Here is a 22,920-nt window from a genome sequence, read left to right on the forward strand (position 1 = left end):
TCCTGATCTGAGCCCATAAACGCAAAGTGTGTCTAACAAGAGGATTAGCTATTGATCTGGGCAGACTACTAGGGAGTGCAGAGCCAAGAAGTGCAGAGATAGATAATTCTTTAGTGGAGTTCAGTTCCATCACCATCCAGTTAGGGCACTCGGGTTGGCCATGGAAGGGTATCCCGTTTTTGTGTACTGGCCCACATTACCTCCGACAGAAGCGCCCAGTTCACCTCCAGCCTGTGGTCAGCTTTTGGGGACACAGCTGCACCACACAACTGCCTACCACCCACAGTCGAATGGCCTGGTGGAGCATTTCCACCGTCACCTAAAGTCGGCTCTCATGGCCCGCCTGAGAGGAGCTAACTGGGTGGACGAGTTTCCCTGGGTCCTGCTCGACATCTGCACTGCACCCAAAGACGATCTGCACACCTCGTCGGCCAAGTTGGTGTACAGCGCACTCCTGGCTGTCCCCGGGGAGTTCATACCAGCCCCAAGGGGGCACCAGGAAGAACCCGCAGCAGTCCTGGGCAGACTACGCGAGAGGCTCAGCAACCTGGCCCCCATACCCACTTAGCAGCAGGGGCAGAACCCGACCTGCATACCCAAAGACCTGCAGAACTGTATGTTGTGTTTGTACAAAGGGGCGGGCATCGGGCACCGCTACAGCTGCCCTACGAGGGGCCGTTTACAGTGATCAGAAACAACGGGTCCATATTTGTGCTGGACGTTGGGGGGGGGGGGGGGGGGGGGGTGAGAGGTGGTTTTCACGGTGGACCGACTCAAACCGGCCCATGTGGATGTGGCACAACCGGTCGAGTTTCCGGCACCGCATCGCAGAGGCCAACCTCCCAAACAGAGTCTGGCCCAGACTGTGGACATTGGGGGGTGTATCGCTGGTTCTGGTGGGGGGTTATGTGGCGACCCACTTCCTAGCGCACTCGAACCAGCTCACAAATAGCCAGCGCGCCAGCATAAAGGCCAGTCCCAAAAGGGCGCCAAGGTCTGCTTCCCCAGCAAGGGGAAAAGCCCGCACGGGACTGTGAATACGTGCCCCCTACAGCATCCGTGCCCGGGGAGGGCGGGATCAGGAAGGCTTTAAAGCGAGGCCGCTAAGTTTGAATAAAATCTTTTTGTAACTGCAGTTCATCGACTCCGTGTCGTAATTTCAGCGCTGCGTGTAGCACACCACTACATTACTATCTTTCCTTTCAGTTAGTCCTAACAAAGGGTCTCGGCCCGAAGCGTTGACAATGCTTCTCCCTACAGATCCTGCCTGGCCTGTTGCGTTCCACCAGCATTTTGTGTGTATCACAAGTTTACAAACAAAAGTTTAAAACTGCATAAAATAATAGATCCCCTTCCCATACCCTGCATTTTGACAAACTAGCCACATGAGGAAAATGCACAAAGATATCAAATGACACTGGAAACTTTGTGATCAGCATTGGGACAGCCTCTTTTCATGTTGTACAATACTGTGCAGAAGTCGTAGGCATATATCTACTGCTAGGGTGCCTAAGACTTATGCACAGTAATATAGAAATCCTATGCACTCCACTATAATGCCACCAGAAAAAAAAATTCATGCCATGTGAGTAATGATAAACCTGCTTCTGATATGGGTCTGAGGGGTGAAAATGGCAGAGAAACATGGTTGGGAAAAAGGGAAGAAAGAGAGGAACGAGCATAAAGCATCAAAGAAACATTCTGTAATGCTTAATTACCTAATTGTTTGGAATCAAATGTCCTTGCCAGATGTCATAAGCTGGGTGTTTCTGCAAAGAAAAACTTGGGCACCCTAGCTACACAGTGGCATGCAAAAGTTTGGGCACCCCAGTCAAAATTTCTGTTACTGTGAATAGCTAAGCGAGTAAAAGATGACATGATTTCCAAAAGGCATAAAGTTAAAGATGACACATTTCTTTAATATTTTAAACAAGATTACTTTTTTTATTTCAATCTTTTACAGTTTCAAAATAACAAAAAAGGAAAAGGGCCCAAAGTAAAAGTTTAGGCACCCTGCATGGTCAGTATTTTGTAACATCTCCTTTGGTAAGTATCACAGCTTGTAAACACTTTCTGTAGCCAGCTAAGAGTCTTTCAATTCTTGTTTGGGGGATTTTTGCCCATTCTTCCTTGCAAAAGGCTTCTAGTCCTGTGAGATTCTTGGGCTGTCTTGTATGCACTGCTCTTTTGAGGTCTATCCACAGATTTTTGATGATGTTTAGGTTGGGGGACTGTGAGATCCATGGCAAAATATTCAGCTTGCACCTCTTGAGGTAGACCATTGTGGATTTTGAGGTGTGGTTAGGATCATTATCCTGTTGTAGAAGCCATCCTCTTTTCATCAGCTTTTTTAGACAGTGTGATGTCTGCTTCCAGAATTTGCTGGTATTTAATTGAATTCATTCTTCCCTCTACCAGTGAAATGTTCCCCGTGCCACTGGCTGCAACATAAACCCAAATTATGATCAATCCACCCCTGTGCTTAACAGTTGGAGAGGTGTTCTTTTCATGAAATTCTGCACCCTTTTTTCTCCAAACATGCCTTTACTCGTTATGGCCAAAAAGTTCTATTTTCACTTCATCAGCCCACAGGACTGATTTCCAAAACACATCAGGCTTGTTTAGATGTTCCTTTGCAAACTTCTGATGCTGAATTTTGTGGTGAGGATGCAGGAAAGGTTTTCTTTTGATGACTCTTCCAAGAAGGTCATATTTGTGCAGGTGTCACTGCACAATAGAACAATGCACCACCAATCCAGAGTCTGCTAAATCTTCCTGAATGTCTTTTGCAGTCAAACGGGGGTTTTGATTTGCCTTTCTAGTAATTCTTCGAGCAGTTCTCTCAGGAAGTTTTCTTGGTCCTCCAGACTTCAACTTGACCTCCACCGTCCCTGTTAATTACATTACCAACTGAGGAAACGGATACCTGAAAATGCTTTGCTACCTTCTTATAGCCTTCTCCTGCTTTGTGGGCATCATTTATTTTAATTTTCAGAGTGCTAGGCAGCTGCTTAGAGGAGCCCATGGCTGCTGATTGTTGGGACAAGGTTTGAGCAGTCAGGGTATTTATAAAGCTTTGAAATTTGCATCACCTGGCCCTTCTTAACGATGACTGTGAACAAGCCATAGCCCTAACAAGCTAATTAAGGTCTGAGACCTTGGTAAAAGTTACCTGAGTGCTCAAATCTCTTGGGGTGCCCAAACTTTTACATGGTGCTCCTTTCCATTTTTCACTCTAAAATTGTAGAAAACAATAATCTTGCTTAAAATGTTGAAAAGAATGTTTCATCTTTATCTTTATGACTTTTGGAGATCAGTTCATCTTCTATTCACTTAACTATTTACAGTAACAAAAATTCTGATCAGGGGTGCCCAAATGTTTGCATGACACTGTATATATGTGCCTAAGACTTTTGCACAGTACTGTAGGTCAATGATTTGGATGAAGGAATTGATGGCTTTGCGGCCAAGTTTGCAGATGATACGAAGATAGATGGAAGGGCAGGTAGTGTTCAGGAAGATCTGCAGAAGGACTTAGACAAATGGGGGGAAATGGGCAAAGAAATGGCAGATGGAATATAATGCAGGAAAGTGCAAGGTCATGTATGCTGACAGAAGGAATAAAGGCATGCACTATTTTGTTAATGGGGAGAAAATTCAAAAATCAGGCATGCAGAGACTTCGGAGTCCTTGTACAGGATTCCCTAAAGGTTAACTTGCAGGTTGTGTTAGTGGTGAGCAAGGCAAATGCAATGCTAGCATTCAGAGGACTGGAATACAAAAGCAATGATATAATGCTGAGGCATTGGTCAGACAGTACTTGGAGTATTGTGAGCCATTTTGGGCCCCTTATCTAAGAAAGGTTGTGCTGGCATTGGAGATAGTCCAGAAGACGTTTACAAGATTGATTCGAGGAATGAAAGGGCTTGCATATTAGTGTCTGACGGCTCTGGGCATATACCTGCTGGAGTTTGGGAAGAATGAGGGGCTGATCTCACTAAAACATATTGAATATTGGAAGGTTTGGATAGAGTGGATGTGGAGAGGATGTTATAGTGGGGGAGTCTAGGACCAGAGGGTACAGCCTCAAAATTGAGGGATGGCTATTCAGAACACAGATGAGGAAAAATGTCTTTATTCTTTACCCTCTGGATTTCTGGAATTCATTGCCAGAGACGGCTGTGCAGGCCAAGTCACTGGGTTTACTTAAGGGGGATGTTAACAGGTTCTTGATTAATATGGGTATCATAGGTTACAGAGAAAAGGGAGGAGAATGAGGTTGAGAGGGATGTTAAGTCAGCCATCATGAAATGGAGAAGCAGATATAAAGGCTGAATGGCCTAATTCTTCTCCAAAGTCTTATGACGACCTTCCAAAGGATAGAACCTGAGATTATTGTTGTTACACTCACCTTCAACTCTAAGAATAAGAAATATCACACATACAAAAGAGAATATACAAGAGGAATATTGGAGAAATTTTGCACAACATGATACTTGTAATTCCAGCAAATGTTACTTCATCCTTTTCCATCTGGTACATTACAATGGGAGTTTACCTGCCCACTTACCATATACATTTACCTTTCTATTCTCACACCCAAGTAAAACATACTATGCTCCACATGATGCCTACTTGACTTTTTTTTTTATTTTGGCCTTATTCTGATCAGCTGCGGCTCTTCAGTGATGGCCTTTGACCCTGGTGAGATCCCACTGGACCTGAAAGTAGAATTGTGCCTGGGTGGATCACTCTTAACGCAGGACCCAAAAGCTACCCTGTGGAAGAAAACAGATCTAGACACAGAGAAGAAAGCAAAAAAGAACAGAAACACTAACAGAAGAGGTTAACAGGATGCCACTTTTATAGAAATGTAAAAGGAAATGGAGAAGAATAAAATTCATCACAAGTAAAGGAAATATCCTTATGCGCTTTGCTGAAGATGGGAGAAGATAAAGAATTAAATTATTAGCACAATACAATGTGGCTCTTTAACGTCTGGCATGGATCAAAATGGAAGAGTGCAAGATGGTAAAATGTAACTCCATAAACCCTTCTCCTCCCCAACTGACCTTCCAGCTGAAATCTTCCTGGCCAACAGCTTTCAACCCTGACCATCAACCACATCTGAAAACTTCTGAAGTATGCTCCTACATTTAAATCTAGTTCTTTTATATTGAAACCACAAAAATTTTTTAAAGTAATCAATAGAGTTAAGTCAATTTTTGAATCCAAGTTCCTACTTCTTTTAGGAAGTCTGCCATTTGAACTTTGTCAAAAACTTATTAAAATCTATGTAGACTACATCAAATGCACTTTTTGTTAGCTACTCAAACAATTAATTAGTCCGAGAAACTTCTGGTCTGGAAAAAAGCATTTACAACAGTGCTCAGAGACACAAATGTACAATAAGCATATTCTCAATAATCATTAAGCAGATGTATACAAATAATATATCACAGAACAAAGTAAATCTGTCTGCACAAGGCCATTGAATGTCAGATTAATTGGACAAATCAATCCCAACTTTTCATGGATAACTTTTCCGTCTGGTCTCCAATGTAAAGTATAATAACTGTTTTAACCTCTACTCAAAACAAGAAAGAATATTTATTTTGCTAGATTGCCCACCTGGTGTACCAAACAGGTTATTATCCCTCATCAGCCTGTATTCTTCTTCACTCAGGTTATTGACAAAATGATAGAAGGCTTCCTCCCGGTCCAGGCGGTCCGACTGATGCCTGCGCTGATCTTCATTAGTAGAATAAGCGTCAGTGTGCTCATTACCTCCACCATCTTCATTAGCAGCATTTTCCATACTGAGATAAAAGAGATTTCACCTAAAGAAAAGGGTGAGAAAACATGGTGGTAATGAATATACGTAAGTTGAGCCCAGTGCTATCAATTTAATGCCCCAAATTACTTTAAGAACACAAAAGTATTGAAAAAGGAGCTAATGCTTTCCCAGTGTATATGAAAAATAAACCCTTCTTGGGCTTCCATCCAGGTACAGATATTGATTTTAACTGATGTTTTGAGGACAAGCCCTGCCATCTTCATCAGGTATGATGCATGGGCATCATCCAGTCCAGTGGTATTTATACCTGTCATCCATCCCCCTGACTGCTTAGCCCTCATCCAATCAGGTTTTCACTGTCCCAACTTGTTTACAAACCTGTAAGGAAGCTCAAATCACAGTTTATGTGGATCAAAGATAACCTAGGACTCAGGATGGCTAGCACTTACAGGATTCCCTGTGAACACCCAACAGCATACATCAGCCAGATGGGACACACAGTGGAAACCTGCATCAAGAAGCACAGGGGTATTCATTTGGGTTACCCAGAGAAATCAGTGGCAGCAGAACATTACATTGCCAATGGACATAGGATTGACTTTGAAGATACAAAACTACTGTGCCGCTCCAATGGTTTTGGAGATGGCCTATTGAAGAAAGCCATTGAAAAAAAACTCAAGGAAAAGAATTTTAACAAAGACGAAAGTCTCGATCTAAGTAAGAACTGGAGTTCGATTGTAAACTAGGTGGGACAGCGATGAGGACTAAGCAAACAGGAGGGCCGGACGACAAAGGTGTAAATACCACTGGACTAGACATGCCCAGGCATCATCCCTGATGAAGACGACAGTGTTTGACATCAAAACATCGGTTAAAATTGATACCTATATCCAGCTGGAAGCCCGAGAAGGGCTTATTCGACACAAAAGTATTGTTAATGTAGCATTCTCAAACAAGGTTCTCACTTTGTAGATTGGGTATAATCTAGAAAGTGGTTTGAATTACCACTTTTGAATATTGTTTTCCAAACAAAGTGTTATTTAAAGATACCTTATGCACTCAATTTTTTTTCCCAAAAAAGATTCATTGCATCAGGAGAGTTCTCACTGTTGCCCAAACCACATTTAACCTTTAACCAAAATATCTAAACATATACCATTCATTGTTCCTGGTAGAATCCTTCTGCAAGGATATACTTTTACCTTACAGGGAATACAAAGAAAGTTCACTCGATCAATTTTCAAATGATCAAGAAGTCTTATGAAGAATGATTGAGTAGATAGGGCCTATACTGTCAGAAATTATTTCAGAGATGATTTCACATTTCTGAAAGGACTTGATAAAGTCAGGATCGAGAGATACCATTTTAAGTTGCAGAATGAACATCTCTCAGAAGTAAAATTTTTCAATTTTGCTGTAGGTGGCCATTTACTAATTCAACACCAGACAGATAAAATGTTAATCAGTCTAGACTTTTGATAAATTCATTCTGAAGATAGAGGTGTTTCAAAAGCATTATTAACATTTTTTGACTCAACATCAGTCCATCTAAAGGAGGATTACTCGTTAGCTAAAGGCAGGTCCCCCTTAAATACTGACACAACATACTGAAAATTTCACTGTAGTTCTGATCAGCATTAACTTCAAATGGCATACGTAGAAATGAACCATCAGGTCAGAATCCATAAGCTCAAACTGTACTATTAGCATCCAAGAGAGGGGAAGCTACTCTTTAAACCTGCTCTATTATTCAATCAAATCCTGAAAATTATCTATACTAATCTCCTTTCTTACCCATTTAGTTTATCATTTACCACAAGTCCATCTTGTTTTTAAATAAATTCAACCACTGGAAATTCCCTGCCAATAGAACACAAAATCTTTATAAAAATGATTAGGAGCTACCATATCTCAAAATTCAATGTTATAGTATGGGGAAAATCAAATTTCACAACTCCATTTACTTGGTACACACAAAGAAGAAGAACTTCTTGCATTCAAAACACATCTGGAAATTGATCTTGAAACAGACATCTATAAAAACACAGGACTGAATAATTCCTATTATCTCAACCAGTACATCATGGCAGTGAGAAACTTGGCTGAATCACTCCACACATATTCATAGTATCTTACAAATAACAGAGAATGGAATTACACTGGAGATTTTAATACCAAGCTATAAAATCCTGATAAAATTAGAAAACGATGTCAATTATAATAAAACTGCAAAATTAACCAACCAGACTATGCCTGCCCCAGAAGAAAGATGCTTTGAATAGTTGTAACATGCAATACTGTCTCTTATGCTTTATATAACATTATTTCATCCAGTAGAAAAATACTAAAAAACAAATTTAGGCTCACATTGAAATCGCCATCACAATTTTATACATATTATATGACATGCTCCCACAATACCAATACTGAAGAAACACTTATCCCACAAAAGGATTTGAACTACTAAAGAAACAGGCAACTCCAATTACGCAAGTTCTATGAGAGTTTAATAACCCATGAATCACCTTCCTCTTGGACAGACTCTGATGTTTCATACCATAACTGCACTCATTCCTCTGATTTCTTCAATTTGCATATCCTAATTTATACATTTACTTTTCCAAATATCTAGCTTTAAATTGTAATATAATCCTGTATCAAAATTCAGATCTATTTCAGTCAACAGCTTAAGCACCACCTTCTTGATAGAAAGATAAACACCAGTAAGAGAAAATCTGCAGATGCTAGAAATCCAAGCAACACACACAAAATGCTGGAGGAACTCAGCAGGCCAGGCAGCATCTGTGAAAAAGAGTACAGCTGACAGTTCAGGGTGACACCCTTCAGCAAGACTAGAGAAAAAAAGATGAGTAGATTTGAAAGGTGGGGGGAGGGGAGGGAGAAACAAAAAGTGATAGGTGAAATCGGGAGGAGCAGGGTGAAGGACTGGGAAGTTGATTGATGAAAGAGATACAAGGCTGGAGAAAGAGGAATCTAATAGGAGAGGACAGAAGGCCATGGAAGAAAAGTTGGTGGGGGGGGAGGGGAGGAGTACCAGAGGGAGGTGATGAGCAGGCAAGGAGATAAAGTGAGAGCAGGAAAAGGGGTTAAAGAATGGTGTAAGGAGAGTGGGGGCATTACTGGAATTTTGAGAAATCAATGTTCATGCCATCAGGTTGGAGGCTACCCAGACGGAATATTAAGGTGCTGTTCCTCCAACCTGAGTGTGGCCTCATCACGACAGTAGGGGAGGCCACAGATTGACCTATCGGACTGAGGACAGGAAGTAGAATTAAAATGTGTGGCCACTGGGAGATCCATTTCCTTTTGGCAGATGGAGCGCAGGTGCTCGGCAAAACGGTCTCCCTATCCACATCGGGTCTCATCAAGATACAAGAGGCCACACCAGAACACCAGACACAATATATGACCCCAACAGACTCGTAGGTAAAGTGTCATCTCACCTGGAAGGACTGTTTGTAACCCTAGATGGTAGTGAATGAGGAGGAGGTAGAAACACAAGTTTCCACTTTCAGGCATTGGTGGGTTCTAGCCACATATGACAATACAAAATACAATACAGAAATGAACAAAAGTACTGATTGAGGACTTAATTTTAAATCTGAGGTAGGTTTTTAATAGCCGAAGATAAATGAGGGATTCAGCCCAAAGATCATCCATAATCATGTTGAATGGCTGAACAGTCAAAGGCCTACTCTTGATCCTATGTCCCAGCAGATTGCATCTAACACAACCCACTAGGATAAGCTTTCCATTGTTTTCACTTATAGCTGAACTTGGGGTGACTTGTTGATCAGCAGGAACTTTTTGCTGATTCATTGTAAATAATGTGGCTTTGCATTCAGTAAAATTGCAATATAGACCATTTTATTGGGTGTGGGGGAAGGGGGATAACGGAGGCAAAATTTACATTGATTCACTAGATTTGTTCATTTAGACCCCCCTCCCCCACTGCAGTGTAGTTGTTTGGCTGCCTGAAACTTCACTGAACAAAGAAAGCTAACAATGATCAAGCAGGCAAGAACTCTTAACAGGGAAATTTTAGCAAATTAAAATTGATATCAGCTTTTTTTGAAAAGCAACAAGGCACAATGCTGGAATATAGTAAAAATCAGTGCTCTGACAGACAAAATGCAAAATAAATCTGTAATGTGAATACTTTAGCCCTAAAATAGCAATTTCAAATACAGGAACACCAGAGGCTGCAGAGTTGTAGACATTCTGTCCCACCAGTGACAGCATTATAGGAGATGCTGCCTCGAGAAGGCCATTTCTGTTAAGGATCTCCACCATTTGGACCGTGTCCTCTCACTGCTATTACCATTAGACAGGAGTAACAGAAGCCTGAAGACCCACACTATCAGTTCAGGAACAGCTGCTTTCCTACAAATATCAAGTCCTTGATCTGACCTGCACAACCTCAAAGCTAAGGAGCAGCTTTTTGCACCACCATGAACTTTTCTTTAGTTGATAAATTTTTTTTTGAATTAAGATCATGTTTCACATACTCTTTTGTTTTCTATTGTACATAATTTTATGGAAAGCTTGTATATATTTATTCTATGTATTAACTGTACCTACATGCCTGTAATGCTGCTGTAAGCAAGTTTCTCACTGTGCTTGTGCGCATGACTATAACTCGACAATCCTTAAATACTTCAAAATAAGGGTTTAAGATGGGGGTCGGCAACCCGCAGCTCCGGAGCTGCATGCGACTCTTTCAACTCTGTGCTGCGGCTCCCTGTGGCTTTGGAAAATAAATGATGAGTATTTAATTAAAATGTATTTTATGTTAGTTTGCTAGTTTTTGAAATGTAATTCTAAATTTGAAGATTATGGTGATCTTGTACAATCTAAATAAAACGTTGTGGTGACCCATTTCCTGGCACATCCGAACCGGCTCACAATTTGCCAGCATTCCGGCTAAGGGTGATAGCCTACGGGGGTTTGTGAGTACGTGTCTTTTGGAGCATCCGTGCCCACGGGTGGGCAGGTTGAGAGAGGCTTAAAAGCAAGGCTGTGTAGTTCGAATAAAGTTATCTTTGACTGCAGTTTAACCACTCCGTGTCGTTATTTTAGCGCTACGTGTAGCACACCGCTACAACGTGTTTTTATCGCTATTAATATACGTCACCACTGCCAATGCCTGACACCTGCCAGTGTGCGATTTCTTTTAATTTTTTGATCCAAGGTAGGCTACGATGTAGTAACCTTCAACCCAACGTCTTTTTTTTGGAGTTCAAAATGTTTTTGTTGCATGCAGAAATGTAATTTCGTTTGCTCTGCAGGAGTTCATCGATTTCATAAATGCAACACATTATACTTTGTTTATACATAGCATAAACGCAAAAAAAAAGTTGTATGCAGTGTTATTTCATTTTAAATGTCAAACGGGTTTGTGGCTCCGTGTTTTCTTTTCTGTGGGAAGTGGTTCCATATGGCTCTTTCAGTGCCAACCCCTGGTTTAAGAGAAACCGAAAAAATTGTATTTATGATTCAGATGTTTTTTGCCACATTGATTGCATTACACTAATGCCAGGAACCTTAAAAACGTCACTTAACCACAAATGATGTCAAAACAAAGGGAAGTTCTTGCCATAGCAACCATGAGGAAGCATTAAAGGACACCAATAAGCATCCTGACTATAGTTGCTAGACACACATCAATAAATGGCTCATGTACGACTACTGAAATTCCTGTGCTTCCCTGATAGTTATCAAGTATCTGATAGATATTTGGATTCATAATCAGCAGAAAAGAGCTCAATATTAGCCAGAATACTGCTAAACACTAGAGCAGGTTAATACCATTTAGGCAGTTAAACACATTAATTTACTGCCTTAATGTCAATATCAGAGTTTTTTTTTAAGCTTCTCTGCAATCTCAGGTAATTAATTGAACGTAGCTGCCCAACTTGATTACATGATCCAGTTTGGAACAATTATTGACTAAAAAATCAAGCGTGCAGAATTAATTCACCCAACTCAAAATTCAAAGTAAATTTTGTTATTAAAGTACATACTTGTCACCATGTACAGCAGAGATTTATTTTGTGGGCCTACTTATTTATAGAATAGAAACTATAGAATCTATAAAATACTAACTATAACAGAATCAATGAACGACTGCCAAACTAAGGCTTTCAACCAAAGAGAAGACAACAAAATGCACATGCAAAGAGAAGAAACAATAATGTGAATAAATAAGCAATAAATATGGAGAACACTAGATGAAGAGTTCCTGAAACTGAGTCCATTGGTTGTGAGAACATTTCAATGAGGGGGAAAGTGAAGTTATCCCTTTTGTTCAAGAGCTTGATGGTCGAGGGGTAGTAATTGGGGCAAGTCCCAAGGCTCTTGTACCTTCTTCTTGATAGCAGCAATGAGAAGAGAGCTTCTCCTGGTGAAGATACCTGATGATGGATACTGATTTCTTACAACAAGTGTTTCAATGGTTGGGAAGACTTTATTTGTGATGCACTGGGGCATATCCACTACATTTGTAGAAGTTTCCATTTAAACACATTGGTGTTTCCATACCAGGCTGCGATACAACCAATCAAAACACTCTGCATTACTCATCTATAGAAGTTTGTCAAAATTTTAGACGTCATGCCAAATCTCTGCAAACTGGTAAGTAGAGGCACTGCCATGTTTTCTTTGTAATTGCACTTATGTGCTGAAATAACAACACCTAGGAATTTAAAGTTGCTAAACCTTTCCACCTTTGATCCTCCAATGAGGACTGGCTCATGGACCTCTAGTTTCCTTCTCCTGAAGTCTATAATCTGTTCCTTGGTCTTAGTGACATCGAGTGAGAGGTTGTTGTTATGACACTGCTCAGTCAGATTTTCAATCCTCCTCCTATGTGCTGATTTATCACCACCTTTGATTCGACCTACAGCAGCGGTGTCATTAGCAAACTTGAATATGGCATTGGAGCTGTGCTTAGCCACACAGACATAAATGTAAAGTGAGCAGAGCAGGGGGTTAAGCACACAGTCTTATGGTGTACCAGCGCTGATGGAGATCGTGGAGATGTTGTTGCCAATCCAATCTGACTGGAGTCTGAGGAAATCCAGGATTCAATTGCACAAGGAGGTCTTGGAGCTTGATTAACTTTGAGAGGATGATGGCATTGAATGCTGAGAAAGTTGAGCAGTTGAGAAAGAGCATCCTGACGTATGCACTTTTACTGCCCAGATGTTCCAGGGTTCAGTAAAGAGCCCTATTGTGGTGAAGAGACCTGTTGCTCCTGTAAGCAAATTGGAGCGGATCTAAGTCGCTTTTCAGGCAGGAGTTGATATGTTTCATCACCAACCTCTCAGGACACTTCACAATAGAAGTAAGTGCTACTGGACCATAGTCAATGAGACAGGCCTTGGGCATCAGTATATTTGAAACCTTCTTGAAGCAGGTGGGGATCACACTCTGCCGAAGCGAAAGGATTTTAGTACTCTGCCTGAGGTGGATGTTTTCCATGGATTCACTCTCCTGAAGGCAGTTCACACATTAACTTCAGAGACTGAACTCATAGGATCAGGGGATGAGGGGACTTTGTGATGGATCCTCCACATTTCGATGGTCCAAGCGAACACAGAAGGCATTGAGCTCATCTGAAAGCAAATCCCTGCCATTTTCCATGTCGCTTGATTTAACTTTATAAGCGGTGATAGAATTTAAGCCCTGCCACAGCTGTTGAGTATCCTTCATCGATTCACCCATGAGATGGTTTTCTGGAGATCATACCTGAAACTCTTGTAACTTTCTTGGTCACCAGACTTGAATGCTTCTGATCTGGCTATCAGAAGATTTTGGATTTCATGTTCACCAGGGCTTCTGACTGGGGAAGACTCAATGATTTCGTGGGGACACACTGACCTACAGCTGTTTTAATAAAAACCATTAAAACAATGGTGTATTCATTCAGATCCCTAGATGAATGCTTGAAGACAACACTGACTTGAAGCAATCAACTCTTCAGCCTTCTGCAACCACTTCTTTGCTGTCCTAATCTCTCAAGTTTTACTCTTCAGCCTCTGCCTGTATGCAGACAGGAAGACAGCCAAGTGACAAAATGCGGTCTGGGCAAGGAGCAGTGGGCATTCCTCATCTTAGTATACCAGTGGTCTCGTACGTTAGGACGTCTGGCACTACAGGTTATATGCTGGTGGTAATTGGACAGGGTTGTCTTCAAACAAGCCTGGTTGAAGTCTCCAACTATGATTTGAAATGCTATGGGAAGGACTGTATTTTGCTTGGAGAAAGCATCACGCAGTATCGCGTGCATTTAATTACAGTCGATGCTGGTGATATGTAAACTGGAGTTAGGATTATGAAGAACTCCCTAGGTAAATAGAACAGATGGCATTTGACCATTAGGTCAAAGGTCAGGGAAACATAAGAGTTTAACAAAACTGTCGCATCAGAGCACCAATATCCTCCTTTTGCCTTTCCCAACTCAGCAGTTTGGTCCATTCTGTAAAACGAGAAACTTTCAGGTTTGATTGCTGTATCTGGCGTGTCCAGAGAAAGCCACTTTTCAATGAAGCATACAATGGAGCAGACCCTCAGTTGTCTTCAATATAGCAATCTTACCCTCAGGTCCTCAACCTTGATCTCCAGCGACTGCACATTTACAAACAAGATGCTGAATAGTGGTGGCCTGGCTTGGAGTTCCTCCGTCCTGCCTCACTCTTGGTCATGTCAATGAGCTCTCAAGCTCTTAAAGGTGCAGTGCCTGCCTGGTCCACTGAGTCCTTCAGTCTATAGTGAGATCTTAAGATTATTCGGTTGATTTAAAAGTCTATTGCTTAAAGTCATGCTGCAGATAGCAGAGTAGTTCAGAAGCAGTATATTTAAAATAATTTCTAGAACAATTTTCTACAGAACATCACTATCACCGGCACCATCTTGAATATCATTCAACTCAACATCTTATGGTTATTGTTCAGATCAAACTGCTTTCTTAAAAATGTTCATAAAAGACCTTATGAAGGTATTGATAGCCATAACTATGCACCATGATCATACTGCTCTGAAGTGTAACCTTGTTCTATAATTTTTCCCATCAAACGTATCAAACCAATATCCACAGGTTTTTCCATTGTAGACTTCCATTTTGCAATCAGCAAAACCAGCCATTTTGGTTATATTTTGGCAAAAAAACATGTACAGCAAGAACCTAATGCTAACATTCAAAATTTAGGAAGCAAAAAACATTTTGGATCAAAACCAGAAAATATTAGATACACTTGGGTAGTCAGGAAGTCTGTGTGACAATAGACAGTAGGTGCAGGAGTAGGCCATTCAACCCTTCTAGCCAGCACCGTCATTCACTGTGATCATGACTGATCACACACAATCAGTATCCCGTTCCTGCCCTCTCCCCATATCCCTTGACCCCGCTATCTATAAGAGCTCTATCTAACTCTCTCTTGAATGCATCCAGAGACTTGGCCTCCACTGCCTTCTGGGGCAGAGCATTCCACATATCCACCACTCTCTGGGTGAAAAAGTTTTTCCTCATCTCTGTTCTAAATGGCCTACCCCTTATTCTTAAACTGTGGCCTCTAGTTCTGGACTCACCCATCAGTGGGAACATGCTTCCTGCTTCCAGTGTGTCCAATCCCTTAATAAACTTATATGTGTGAAAAGAGAAATAAGTTAACATTTCAGGCCATTGACCCTTTATTGGAACAATGAGAAATCTTAAATTGCAGAGAAGATAAGGGATAAGGGAAGGAATGTGTGATGGGTTTAGACCATGGCTACCATAGGATGAAATGTTAAATTTAGGAAGAGGATGAGAAAGCGGAAGGTATTGCAAATAGTGGGCATGTCCTGGGTGATGTGGGTCCTTAATGGTGAATGCAGACTTTTGGGGGCACACCTTTTGAAGATGTCCTCGACGATGGGGAGGCTAGTGCCCAGATAGAAGTGGCTGACGCTGCAACTTTCTGCAGCTTTTTCCATTCCTGTGCAGTTGTCCCTCCATACCAGACAGTGACTCAGCTAGTTAGAATGTTCTCCACTGTACCTCTACAGAAATTTGCTGTAGTCTTTGGTGACATACCAAGCCTCCTCAAACTGCTAATGAAATGCAGTTGATTCCAGTTAACTGGGCCATCAGTCGATCAGGGCAGCAGGTTATTTGGGACAAACAAAAATTAATCAAGAAAATAGCTGGGATTCCCTTTCTTTATTTGTGACACTATGACATTTAATTAGGGCAAGAGATTGTTGCCAGTTTCCAACTAACATCAGTTGCATGCAGTTGGGTGGCTGTCAGACATTACACCGTAATTGGAGCAAACGATTTTTAAATAGTGTCAGTTGCATGTGCTTTTGTTCAAAAAGCAGCAATTTCTGTCAGATGGTTGGTGAGAAATAAGCCGCAAGACAATTAGAACTGTTTTGCTCACTGCATTTCAAGCATTCAGGCTTGGAGACGCAATAGAGATATTAACATAAAAGCTAAATCAGGAATTTAAAACAGTAAAGGCAATTAATATAATTAAAACAAAGATTAATTTTTGATGAAAAGATTAACTTTTGGAAAGGAATAAAAGCACACCAGTTTCCTGCCTCTTTCAATGAAACATTTAAGCAGATTTTCAATTATCCATGTTTTTATACTTTGAGGAAGGGTGAACAAAAAAAACTGTGGGCTCAATGGCAGCTATTTGATAATTTGGCTCTTTAGTCACAGAGAACTAATTCAAGATTGAAATAACCTGGTCATAGACACTTCAATTCTTAAGTTAAAAACTTCCAATGCTGAGCTAAACTTATTTTCTGAGTGTTCTGAGTCATATGTATCCTTGCATATAATCACAAAGTTAACATGCAGTGATCAGGAGGCAAATGATATCATGGCTTTAATGCCAGATGATGAGTGTACAAGGGTAGAGGCAACTTACTCCAATTGTACAAGGCTCAGGTAGGACAGTATCTGGACACTGAATGCATGTCTGGTCTCCCAACTTGAAAGAGCACTTGTTGAATACGTGGTCCATTAAATAGGCTTGAAGAATCTCTACTATTACTTCTGATTGAGAATTCATTTAACTACAGAAAGTTTGGCATTTGTCTTCAAAGACAAGGATGTCATCAGAAAAACAATGTGTTAACAGTTAAAAGGCTACTTGGTCCACGCAGAGGGAGCTGACTTTGTATCTAACCCTTACATGAGGGTATTAAAAGTAGTCAAGTATTGCAGGCAGTGATAAACGTTTCTCTCCTTAGCATGGATGAATACTGTTCACCGCTTAACAATGCAAGGATCCCCTAGCTTACAGTGAAATAGCAAAGACCAAAAGAGCAATCAAATATTTAGTCACTTCTGGACTTGGATGTTGACTTGCCAAAGTACATTACTGAGAAAGGAACAGACAAATAACCTCAAGTTGGAGGACCTCAAGTTCAAGTGTCAGAAATCAGATTCACAGGAACTACATTAATATTTCAAATAGTTGTGGGTGGCTGCCAAGTAGTGACTACCTTATTATCCTTATTTGGCCAATTTTATCTTCTTACAAACTTCTTAATCTGCTTAAAACACATAAAATGTGAATAACATCATATTTTAAAAACTCAGGATTTGAAGTAATTATCTCTTTTACACTGCACTCTAATTATTAACGCCAAGATTAAAGTTCTCTTCACATTCACATTTTTAACATGTACATCAGAACATACAGGGAAATATGTTGAATCTCAAACAAGAAAAAATTTGCAGATGCTGGGAATCCAAAGCGACACACAGAAAATGTAGGCCAGGCAGCATCTATGGAAAAGAATGAACAGCTGACGTTTCGGGCCAAGACCCTTCATCAGGACTGCAGAAAAAAGATGAGAAATCAGAATTAGAAGGTGGGGAAAAGGGAAGAAGATATACAAGGCAGTAGGTGATAGGTGAAAATGAGAGAGGGGAGGGTTCCCAATGACCAACCATTTTAATTCCACTTCACATTCTGACATGTCAGTCCATGGCTTCCTCTACTGCAGTGATGAGGCCACACTGTGGCTGGAGGAAAACAACTTGTATTCCGCTTGGGTAGCCTCCAACCTGATGGCATGAACATCGATTTCTCGATCTTCCAGTAATTGCAGGCCTGCTGTTCTCTCCTATCAGATTCCCCCTTCTCCAGCCCTTTTTCTCTTTCACCAATCAACTTCCCAGGTCTTTAGTTCACCCCTCACCTATCACCTATCACTTCCTCCCCTCTCCTCACCATCTTACTCTGATTTCTGACTCCTCATCTTTTTTCCCTCCAGTCCTGAAGAGTCTGAGCCCAAAACTTGGACTCTTTACTCTTTTCCATAGATGGTGCCTGGCCTGCAAGGAAACGTGTCATTTATGCTAACAACCAAACCACTTAAAGATGTGCTGGTGCAGTTCACAAGTGCTGCCACACATTCCAGCACCAACACAACATACCCACAATGCTCAGCAGAACACAAACAGTAGCAACAACAGCAAAACAAGGCCCTTTCCCACCCTTCCACTCACACACACAGTAAGGCCTCCGAACCTCCAGTCCATAAGGCCATAAGTCGTAAAAGCAGAATTAGGCCAAAAGGCCTGTCTGGTCTACTCCACTATTCATCATGGCTGATTTATTATTCCTCTCAACTCCATTCTCCTGCTTTCTCTCTGTAACCTTTGACACACTTACTAATCAAATACCTATCAGCCTCTGCTTTAAATATACCCAATGATGTGGCTTCTTTCACAATGAATTCCAGATTCACCACCTTCTGGTTGAAGAAATACCTCATCATCTCTGTTCTAATTGGATATCCTTATATTATGAGGCTGTGCCCTATGGTCCTAGACTTCCCCACTATAGAAAACATCTTCTCCACATCCACTCTCGAGACCAGGAGTTCCCAACCTGGGAGAGACCCTTTGCTTAGTAGTATTGGTCCATGGAAATCCTGTTCTGGAAGGACCCAGAGGTTCCACAGTCAATATTGTTCCACTAACCAAAATCAACTAATTGCTTTCAGCACTCACAAAGTGATCTGTTCTGAACTGGAAAAATCAAACAGACTGGGTGACCACTTTGAAGAGCATCTCTATTGAGTGGTCAAATATGATTCCTAGCTAATTATCATACTTTAATTCTCCATCCAATCCCACTCTAATCTCCTCCATCTTCTCCCTCCTGCATTACTCTAGTGGTGTTCAGTGTAAGCTCGGGGAACTGTGGGCCACATTCTAACTGCGCACATTGCCAGTTGTACTGAAATCATCAATCTTTAAACTTTGTTTTTTCAAAGCTCCTAATGGTCTGGGACCAGAATACCTGGCACTTCAGTAACACAGTTACAGCATGGAGGATCGGGAGTTCAGAGTTCCAATTCCAGCATTCTATGTAAGAAAGTTCATACGTTCTTCCCATATATGCATGGGATTCCTCCAGGTGCTCCAGGTTCCTCTCAAAGATGTACCAGCTAGTAGGTTAAATGGTCATTAGAAATTGTCCTATGATTATGCTAGGGTTAAAAAGATGGGTTGCTGGACGGCATGGCTTGTTGGGCCACAAGGGCCCGTTCCACACTGCATCTCTAAACGAAGTAAAAAAAAATAAAATCATAGAATCGCTTTTGTTTTATAATCCTCCTCCTGTTCTCAGATCTTCTTCTGCCAGTCTCTTAAATTTAAACAATTTCCCTCAAAAGATAATTGTGAGGTCTGCTTTATTTGAATTCAATACCTAAAATTACAAGGGATGTAGACTCAGTCGACATTTGTAAATGCTAAACCCCATTTAACCTTGCTCTTAACTAACATCTTTTGTCTTTTATTTTCATGCTTATTTTTATTTTATTTTCATGTTTGCATTTTATCCAATCATAAAGCACTTTGAACATCACCTGTATGAAAAATGCTCTACAAATGAGCTATTATTACTATTTAAAGTAACCTATTTTTCTCTCCACAGACATGCCATTATTTCAATTTTCCCTTTGTCTCCAATTGCCAGGTCCTATTATTAAGCAATCATTCCCTTCACAGAACTTTATCACAGATGTTCCTTCTGTTCTTTCCATCTTTTTCTCTCTCCAACTTAAAACACACCTAAACATACACATATAAAATGCTGGAAAAACTAAGGTCAGAAGGGAAGTTATTACCCCAAAGATCTAGTGGATAACCTCACTCACAACAATGAACTGATCACTAAGCACTTAAAAGGACTTGACAACTCACGTTCTCAGTTTCATTTATTTATTTATTACTTGTTTGTATTCTGCACAGCTTGCCTTTCTCCTGGTCCCAGACTCTTAAGACTTGCAGACATCGGGCCTCCAAACCCCAGTCATCAGGCCACCTCCCGACTTGCTGACCTCTGGACTTAAACCACCGGCTTTGCACTCCAAACCTGCTGACCTTTGGGCATCCACCCCAGGACTTACTGATCACAACAAGACTTCGACCTTCACACCTCGACCCAGAAATAACTAATCATGGGTTTGGCCTTCAGGCCTCGACTTTCAGGGTTGCACAGACCGTGATCTGGGGAGTGACTGGTCCTCATGACTCCCGCTCACACAACCTCCGATCCAGCACTCACTGACCTGGGGATCGCTGGTCTCTTCTATGCCTGCTAACCCAAACTTCTGGGTGTTGTTTAACCTATCATTTGTCCCCTCATCCACAAGGACACTATTTAACTTGCACTAAGAAGAATCAGAAATTACCCTCTCTAAATTTTTTTACTTTTCTGATACATTTCCTTAATTTGTGTCCTTATTTGTGCATTTAAGTTTAAAGTATCATAAAACATCAACTGTAAAAGTTATGAAGAATAAATAATACAACAAGAAATCATGGATCTTGGATTCCATTTTGGCCCACTGAAGATTCAGTAAAAAAAAAGCCCAGTTTACTGCACCATCCATAAGTCAGTATTGTGATATCTAATTCTCATTTGAGTAAATCCACATGGTATCATACCAAATCAATCTATAGTACATGGAAGATCATCAGCCTAAAATAGTGACAATTTTACTTTCATCAGATGCCTGACCTGAGCATTTCCACTATTTTGTTCATATATATTTTGCAATTCAGGCTTCCAGATCTGCAAAGTTTTGGTTTCCTACCACAGATACAATTTTGCCCCATAATTGCAGGTTTTTAATAAAGGTATTTATAATGCTATGTTACAATGAAACTATTGGAAGGAGCAATTATTTGGTCAAATGGATAAGTGCAAGAGTATTAGAATACTCCCGCAAAGAAGAAAAATTAAATGTTGTTAACTTTAAGCACAAGCTCAGCAAATATCCCACATAAAGCTTCAGAATCTCTCCCCTCCCCACCCCAAACCCATCTGGTATAAATAGAAGGGGTCTATTGATAAGAGAAAAGGAAAACGGCAATAAAATATTGACAAATCAAAAAAGGACACACACACACACATATATAGAGCCAGATTCAAAATTTAAAACGTTAGGAGACAAGTAATAAAATCTGAATTCATCCAAAACACATACACAAACTGTTTTACCATTCCTTCACTTACCAGTCTTTCCCCTCATTAGTAGGAACACCATTCAGAAAGAAAAGACATAAACTCATAAACTTGATGGATAATTCTAGACTGTGTAGTTCAGCATGAAAGTATTAATTCTTTGCAATATGTGGTACTGCAACGTAGGTAATAATAGACACTACAACCCTGCTGTAGTGTTTACAGAAAATTCCATTTCTAAAATGACAAAAGTATACATTAATACAGAAAATAATAAATAATTTTATCAACCATTTGTTCCCAAGCAGTGACCACGCATTCCAGCTACTATATCAAAACACTGACCTACATAAATCCAGTTATGCAATCGGTTAAAACTGAACATTTCTACCAATAATTCTACAATATTCCAGACAGTTGTGACTGAATACATAAAAAGGTTCAAAATAAAGCAGAGGCAAACCACCACCTCTAACCTTTCAATTCAAGCAACATTTATGCAACACACCTCAGCAGGAAATGCCTATTCATAATGATCACAGAACAGGGGAACCTGTCGGTGAAATGGGGCAGAAATAGAGGCGATAATACTACTTGGTCCTGCTTACTTAATCAAAACTGACAGAAAAAAATATTTTTAAAAGGAACAGGAATAAAGATTGATATGATAAAATGCTCTTAGAGTGACACGATATTTGATATTAAACATACACCCCCACTGGGAAGGGATTGGTTGCAGAAGGTCTTCGATATTTTAAGAAATCGAACCAACATCCCACAGAACTAAGGCCCTCCATGGGGAGGTTTTATTCTGCCAGAACCCAGGAAAAAGCCTCGGCCTTCGGGAGCCCGATGCCTGGGACTTGCGTAAGGCGCTAGGCCTCAGAGCCTACGCCATTCCTCCGGTGGTACCAACACCAACCGGGCCGAATTCTGCCTTTAGCCGTGGGCAGTAACCTCACGATCGGCCCGGGCCCCCGCGGCGCCCGAATCTCTTACCGGCTCTCTCCTGGTAAAAACGTTGCGCTGAATCAAGGGCGCACTGTTCACACAGCCACCACCATTGTTAGGCGGCGATAACGGAAACAGGAAGTCGTCCAGCGAGTCTCTTTCCCCATTCCTTCTCTCAAACAGCGCCCCCAACCTTCAAAAACTGATTGTCCATGAATAAGGATTCCGGCTACTTCTCAGCAACAGTGCAGAACAAAGGAAAACTATGTGCTTTGTTAAAGATAAATCTTCTCCTGGATCATATTAAACGACAGACATCATACCAGGTGGCTGAAATTAAATTTTACAATTGGTAGTTATAATCAGAATCAGGTTTATTACCACCAGCATGTGACGTGAAATTTGTTAACTTAATCTATCAGAGAAAAATATAATAATAATAATAATAAATAAACAAATAAATCAATTGCATATATTCAATAGATTACAAAAAAGTGCAAAAACAGAAATACTGTATATATAAAGAAAAGTGAGGTAGTGTCCAAAGATTCAATGTCTATTTAAGAATTGGATGGCAGAGGGAAAGAAGCTGTTCCTGAATCGTTGATTGTGTGCCTTCGGGCTTCTGTATCTCCTACCTGATGGTAACAGTGAGAAAAGGGC

General features: G+C 40.7%; 1 protein-coding gene across 2 annotated transcripts in view; it reads right to left on the reverse strand.

The window, feature by feature from the left end:
• The window catches only part of rlim (ring finger protein, LIM domain interacting), a 58,217-nt gene extending 35,809 nt beyond the window's left edge, over positions 1–22,408 (reverse strand). The window contains exons 1-2 of one of the 2 annotated variants that reach the window (XM_059976840.1): positions 22,306–22,408; positions 5,632–5,840 (exon numbers count right to left, since the gene is read on the reverse strand). In XM_059976840.1, the coding sequence (XP_059832823.1) occupies positions 5,632–5,818 (187 nt within the window). In that variant the 5' untranslated portion in view covers positions 5,819–5,840; positions 22,306–22,408. Of the gene's footprint in view, positions 1–5,631; positions 5,841–22,305 lie in introns of those variants that run through there. The other variant, XM_059976841.1, reaches the window with a different exon arrangement.
• Between the last annotated feature and the right edge of the window lie 512 nt (positions 22,409–22,920).

The sequence above is a fragment of the Hypanus sabinus genome, chromosome 8 (assembly GCF_030144855.1).
Source record: "Hypanus sabinus isolate sHypSab1 chromosome 8, sHypSab1.hap1, whole genome shotgun sequence".
NCBI lineage: Eukaryota > Metazoa > Chordata > Chondrichthyes > Myliobatiformes > Dasyatidae > Hypanus > Hypanus sabinus.